This window comes from Grampus griseus (assembly GCF_964374135.1).
Source record: "Grampus griseus genome assembly, chromosome: 3".
NCBI classification, from domain to species: domain Eukaryota; kingdom Metazoa; phylum Chordata; class Mammalia; order Artiodactyla; family Delphinidae; genus Grampus; species Grampus griseus.
The window spans coordinates 132,591,723-132,599,255 of NC_139019.1; the positions used below are offsets into that span (position 1 = coordinate 132,591,723).

The 7,533-nt window shown below is 40.6% G+C and overlaps 1 protein-coding gene across 1 annotated transcript in view; it reads right to left on the minus strand.

Moving 5' to 3' along the window:
• Positions 1–7,012, minus strand: part of SOX30 (SRY-box transcription factor 30) — a gene marked incomplete at both ends in the record, with an annotated part of 32,606 nt that extends 25,594 nt beyond the window's left edge. Inside the window, 3 exons of the mRNA XM_082652106.1 lie at positions 2,365–2,544; positions 3,761–4,000; positions 5,992–7,012. Coding sequence (XP_082508232.1) covers positions 2,365–2,544; positions 3,761–4,000; positions 5,992–7,012 — 1,441 coding nt within the window. The remainder of the gene's footprint in view (positions 1–2,364; positions 2,545–3,760; positions 4,001–5,991) is intronic.
• Between the last annotated feature and the right edge of the window lie 521 nt (positions 7,013–7,533).

Here is a 7,533-nt window from a genome sequence, read left to right on the forward strand (position 1 = left end):
CAAAGTTAGAGCTGAGAAAATATTAGATGAAGTAAATACAAATGGTCTCTCTGCCAAAAATGCTATGCCAGAGCATTTTCCAAGTTATTGGAAGTAGTGAACTTGTTATTGGAAGTAGTGAACTTGAGAACTATAGTTTGGTAAGTCTATTTTCTACACTTAAAAAGCTGATGAAATCTATACAATGTATTAGTGTATAAAGGTTGCTAGGAAAAAAGAGCAAATTTTTTCTGATAAGAGATAAATTATACCTCACTCCTCACTAACTTGATATCTTTCTTCCATGGGAATAAACAAAACAAGTTTGAAAAACACAATTACCATGACTTTAGGTTTAGAATATAATATAAAATTAATTGAAAGAAACAAAAAAAGGGGTGGTGTAAAAATTTGTATCTGTAGGTAATAAGCGATTAAAAGTAGATTCTCTTAGGGATTTGTGCTATAATTTGTTCTTATTTAACAATTTTATAAATGATTTAGAATATAAAATATATAGTGAAATTTCCAAATTTGCAACTGATAACAACTCCTCCAAGTAATATAATGCCACACTGATGAGTACAAACTAAAAGAACATATTTCAAAAGTTGTATGATTGGGCAGCAGAGTAGCCAATAAATCTCATCATAACTATTATATAGCTATTAAATATATATATATATCATAATTATTATACATATAACTTTATATATCTGGGAAAATAATTCCCAAATTTTATACTTAAAAGATAATGATTTTTTTAATCATTTGAGATCCAATTAAATCTTTACTGACACTACATATTACTAGAAATAAGAGAAATTTAAAAAGAAAAAAGGGGCTTCCCTGGTGGCACAGTGGTTGAGAGTCCGCCTGCCAATGCAGGGGACACGGGTTCATGCCCCGGTCCAGGAAGATCCCACATGCTGCTGAGTGGCTAGGCCCGTGAGCCATGGCCACTGAGCCTGTGTGTCTGGAGCCTGTGCTCCGCAACGGGAGAGGCCACAACAGTGAGAGGCCCGCGTACCGCAAAAAAAAAAAAAAAAAAAAAAAAAAAAAAAAAAAAAAAAAAAAAGAAAAAAGCAAACAAAAGCTCATTTTCCTTAGATTTGATTACTTTGCATATGGCTCTGAAATGCTTCCTATAATTCTGCTTCTCATACTTAAATAAAACATCATGGATGCGAGAGCTCTACCACTTTCTATCTCCCCAAATCTTTGCTCAGAATTGCATAAAATTAATATATTGTATAAAACTGTCAGCTGTCTCAAGTAAGAACACTGATAAATATATTTCTGGGGAGAGAAAACATACAGCATTTAACTGTGGATAGAATGACATGGAAGAGGGGTCTTAGAAAAAGGGGTAAAAAGAAGAAACAGATGATAAAAGTGTAAATCATAAATAACAGATAAAACAAGGTAAGTTTTTAAAAAAAGCACAATTAAGCCTAGATTGAAATACAGGATTAAAAGAGATACTACCAAATAGCAAAGGGTGAAAGTGCCTGCCTGTTCTGGGAGAGGACAGGGTGATAGGATCAGCTTTCTTTGCCTTGAGCCTAGATACCCTGAAAGTGGCTTTGTTGGTATCCATTGCTACAATGATACACAGGAAAAAAACTGAAAATGTCTAAGATCCTAATAAGTTAATTTTCAAGATATCTAAACCTCTCATCACATAGATATGAGGAGGCAGAAACTGGAAAGAACAGTAGTTTCAGGACAAGTGATAGCAAGTAGTGAACGTACAAAGCTCTGCCTAAGAGATGACTAAAATAGGCTCTGGAAGAACAAGCTAATGATGGATAGACCTATAACAAGTTCTTAAGATACTAGATTCTCAATTTTGGGTTCTTAAAAGCAAAAGACAGGAATGTTGTGAAGAACTGATAACAGAGGAGAAATTTAGGGAAAGACAATGTAATGAACGAAATATCTGGTAGAAGATAACTTCCATTGCTTTTCTAGGGCAGCAAAAAAAAAAAATGGTCTTAAGAGATCAGTCACTACTACTATATTCCAGGACAGGATGCCTCATACCCCATCAGCAAGGCATTCTTTTATGCTAATAGTAAAAACATATTCCTATTTCCTATTGAATTACCTCAGTCATTTCCTGCATTATCTGCATAATCTATGGACTCATCCTGATTTGCTTAAAAGGTCTGACACAGAATATTTGCTACTCTAGCAAACCAAGGGTTTTGATGTCTACTGAAATCTTTCTTTCCCTGATTTAATGTTTTCACTCTATTTTTGATTTTTTCTTAACATTGTTGTCCTAAACTCTTAAGCTAACAGAAACAAAATTTCAAGTTAAGAGGTAAAATGATCACATAGCCATTAAAAAATTTGTAATCTACAATAAAATCAACTCACCAACTGAATGAGTGATGGGGTTCTGTAGGCTGGGAATTACCACAGAGTAGGTAGGTGAGCAATAAGGATAAACTGTTGTTGAATTTGTAGAGATGATATTCTGTGTGGTACCAGAAAGTACATTGGAAACGCTTAGAGGGAAGCGTTTTCGCTTCCCTGGACGAGGCTGATAAATCCAACCTAGAGAAGATAAACTATTTTTAATTTGAACATATAGATCCTATTTAGCCTTTAAATAGTTCTTTGCACATTAGAAGTCCAAAACACTTCTAAGTCTTCATTGTCTAAAGTATCTTTTCCAGCTCTATGATACCATTTCTGTGCATTTTAGCATATATATCCATATGGCTCCTAAGTAGTGGCCAATGTTGTAACCCATAATACAAAGGAAGAGGAAGGGCAAATGTCTTTTATCCAAAGACACATAATGAATTTATAGTAAAATCAACATTAAAGGCACTGAGTTTGAATCCCAAAGCTTTTCCTCTACCCATAAAACAATGCCCCAGTAAGATACTATTTGTCTCCTCCTGTTTCCTCACTTTCTATAAGACACAATTATCTATATCTTACGATGAAGTGGTTACTAATGACCAGTCACTATTTTTATGCCTTCTTCAGAAAGAGTCACTCTCTTAGACTTGGCAGTCTCCAAGTCCACAAACCACCCAATTTCCTTCCAAACTCAGAAAAGTGGAGTTAGGGCAGTTGTAGCCACTGCATAACCAAGAGAATCACTGGTTCCCTGTAACCACTGCTCTGACGATTCCCCCCTAGAACCTTTCTCCTACTACTTTAGAAAAATAGTTATTCTTTTCCCACCATGCACAATATGTTGGCCATACACTGTGCTTTTACCAAGCTTAATATCAATTTCCTCACTGCTGGGGAGAGAATCAGAATTTATTTCAAACTACATCATGATGAGGATAAATTTATCAATCAGAAGGCAGCACTATATTCTGATAATCATATAATATTAAAATGGAGCATGGTGTTAATGTCTGTAGCATGCCCTGCATATTTTCTCTGTTGCTCTGATCTGAACTTCATTTTCTAGCATATTTGAAAAATTATAGCCTAGAACTCTGGAGCTTTACCTTCATTACGTTTATATTTATATATTTAATCAAAACGACAGTAAAACTGTTTGTCCCCAGGTTTGCATTAGTTGGCAAATATGAGACCAGATATCCCTCTACTTTGTGCTGTTTAAGGAAACTTATGCCCAGTATCAATTAAATCATTACTGTAATATTAGCCAGTATTTTCTCTATTGTACATATCAGATTAGAAAAAAATTACATTTTTGTATTTCAGTCTCAAACTAACCTATTCTTTACCTAAATAAATTTAAAGAAATTAGAAAGAGGCTTTGTTCATTTCATTTGATTACCAGGAAATTCCTCTCTGTGCTTTTCTTTAATCTTTTGTGCTTCATCATAATAGGGTTTCTTTTGTTCTTCACTAAGTTTGTTCCACTCTAACCCGAGCTGGACACTGATTTCTGCATTGTTGGCTGCTGGGTTAGCTTTGGCTAGTGCTGGCCGGTGGATCCTTGCCCAAACCATAAATGCATTCATGGGTCGCTTCACATGACCATTTCTGTCCTTACTGAAGGGAGTGTCTGGTATTCCTACATGACAAAAATTAAGAGACTAAATTAATGTGCCACACACACACACAATTTTAAAGTGAAGTGCACTTCCACCTATATTTACTTTTTAAATATCTGGAGAAAATATACACTTCAATATAGCCAAGGAACTGCCAGTGTTCCAGAATTCCTCATAACCCCTGAACTCTGCATTCTAAACTGTGGCTTAGAAAGACTCTTCTCTTCCTCAAAAAGAATAATATTGTTGAAGATACTGTGGAAGTAATAACGTTGAAGACACAGTAAACTGCTGGCTTACTACTTCTTTGAGCTATATTAATATCTCTAACAATAATTAACATTTAGTTTATTTCCCATTAAAATATTCTAGTACTGGGGGACAGGAATTAGGACTTATTAATGACTATAATCCCAGCGCTAGGTGGGTGTACCCTAAATGTTTAAAGGAATTCATTTACATGCCACTGGAGTGCCCATTCAAGCAAAAATACTTATAATATTAATATACTATATTATTTATATTTTGTCATGAAGGTGAAGCACCTGCCAAGGTGGGTCACTAACACTAGTTCCATGTCCCAGGAGAAAAAATAAGAGGAAAATAAGAAAGGTGACTTTTTGAAAATCACAGAGACAGCTGAAATTACAATAAAGGAAGTTGTTTAAATTCACATCTCTTACATAATTCATCAAAAACCACTGCCTATACACTTCATATACTGTTTCTCTTTATTTTAGGGTTACTTGATATATAAAATTTTAAAATGCACAAAGGATGAAATAAGTATTATAAAGAAAGCTTCCCCTTTCTCTCCTTTAGAAAATGAAAACAAAGTTTAAAAATTACTGATGATAAAAAGCAAGAGTATGGGGTACAGATGAACTTATTTGCAAAGCAGAAATAGAGACACAGATGTAGAGAGAACAAACATACGGGTACCACGGTGGGGAAGGGGAGGGTGGGATGAATTGGGAATTGGGATTGACATATACACACTACTATGTGTAAAATAGATAACTGATGAGAATCTACTGTATAGCACAGGGAACTCTACTCAATGCTCTGTGGTGACCTAAATAGGAAGGAAATCCAAAAAAGGGGATATATGTATACATATAGCTGATTCACTTTGTTGTACAGCAGAAACTAACACAACATTGTAAAGCAACTATACTCTAATAAAATTTTAGAAAAAAAAAAAAGCAAGAGGGTGGGGTGGGGAGGAAGAATCAGTAAAGAAAATAAGAAAACAATGAAGATAAAAGTCAATGAAGATATGAACTGAAGATTAATATGACTTTCCATTGACATTTACTGCCATAGTATTCTGTCTGAATTACATCTTAAAATAAGAATTTTCTAGCTATATATTTGGAAATAACGGATAGAAATAAAATATCTACTTGTAATTGTTACTACTGTAACTGTGGTCATTTCTTTGAAAACAACTTATTCTACAGTGTTTTCATTTTCTATATTTCTGTAAGTCCTTAGCTTTTAGAATACCATTACAATTAATTATGTACTGTTCTCGCCTAGAAAATGTTTACTCCTCATTTTTAAAGAAGATAAATCACCTCTATATCCAGTATAAACTTTCCTGTTTATTTTTTCATTAAACACTATTTTTTCTTGTTTCTTGATACATGTAAAAATACTGAGCTACTATAATACAATATTTTAAAATGTTGATTATCTGTAGCATATAAACTGAGGGCTTTGTGTTATCTAGCAAGAATATTTCTATTTTTGTGTATAAACATTAGTCACATCTAAATCTCATCCTCCACTGGGCCTTAAAAAAAATAATTATTTTTAATGTTTGGGAATCCTGAACGTGTTAGCGTATTTTACTGCTATATGTACAAGTCAGAAGTGATCTTTGCAGACTTTGCCCTGAACCCATGATTTTATTTTTCTAGTTTATGCTTCTCAACAGCTGACATGTCAGCTACGGGGCAACAGCCGAAGTTTAAAAAACCAAATTGTTTCCCCTGCCGTCTAATACCTGCATCTGAGGGAAGCACGGTGAGTGGGACATCTTTGGTTTCAATTTTTACAGAAGGCTCCAGTAAGGACTGCATTTTAATAGGCACTGGTGTCAAGGGGACCTTGGTCAATCCTATCAGCTCTGAAGGTGGAGGTCCCTGAAACTGGATCCGGGCTCCAGGGGGCACGGTAGGAAGAGTCAAAGGGATCCTGAGGTCTTGCTGGTGCGGCCCAAAGGCAATGGACGGCTGGGTCAGGATGACATCCTTGCTGCCATGGACCAGGCCACTGGACGCGGGCTCTGTGCCGAGCCTGGAGTCCTCGCGGAGTCTCTCAGGCTCCTCCGTTTTGATGACTCCTTCGCTGATAGCCGCCAGGCTTTTGCCTTCCCCTCCTTTCGCCGCCGTGTAGCTCATGACCTCCTCCTCTTCCTCCATCTTGCCCTTCTCGTCCCCTCGGGGGCTGTCGATGGCCGGCCCGGGGCCTCCTGCCTTCGCCGCCTTGGAGGCCTTAGGGCCCGCCTTGACGGCCCTCCGAGGTCCCACTGACGGATCCAAGCTGGGGTCCAGCTCCTGCTTCTCTGCCTTAACGTGCACCGGCAGGGGCTGCCCCAGGTGCAACTGAGGCCTGCAGGGGGAGCCCTCGGGCGGCGGCGGCGGCGGCGGCGGCGGCAGCAGTAGCAGCTCGGGCCTCAGCTGCAGCAGCCGCGCCTGCGCGGGAGAGGCGGCTGCGCCTTCCTCCCGGGCCTGAAGCAGTGGTGGCCCAGGCGGCAGCAGTAACACCTGCTCCGGGTTCACCTGCAGTACCCGCCGTGCCGCGGGCTGTACGCCCGACGCCGGAGCCTCCCCGCACGACGAGGCTAACGTCACAATGGCGGCCGCGCACGGGGCGAGCGGCGACGCAGAGGGCTCCGCGGCCGCTGCCCGAAAGAAGGCGCCCTCGACAGCCACCGGGGGCGGAGCGGGGCGCAGCGGGCGCGGCGGGGTCGCCCGCGGCAGTTGGCGCGGCTGAGGCGGCGGCTCCGGCCTGGCTCTCTCCATGGGGGGAGGGGGACGCCCCGGCCTACTCCCGGCCCGGATTGTAAGCTCAGCCGTTTGTTGGCGACCTTCTCCCCTCCCCCTTTCAGTTAAGACCCTTCCACGGCCTTTGCTACCCAGAACCCTACGCGGTTCAAAAAGCAGCCCTTGGTCTTGGCCTCGCCCAACCACAAGTGTCTTGGTATCCCCCCACCCGCGGTCCGCCAATCACAGGCACGTTCTCCGGCTCCTCCCGCCCTCCACGCACCCCTGGTACCGAGCCCTCGAATCGCCCGCTACGGCCGGGCCGCGGCACGTGCTGCCCATTTTCCCCCTGTGACTCTCCCTCTCTTCCGGTGTTCTCTTCAGTCCGTTGTCCTTAGTTACCTCTCCCCAGTCCGGAGCGCCCGACAGTGGCGTTGCCCAGGAAACAGAGCGGTTCCACGCCACTGACCTCCAGGAGATAAAGCCGTGTGAGTTCCGCACAAGAGCTGGACATACCTGCCTTGTACATGCGGTTTGCAATTCCAGAATACCTTGTGGGC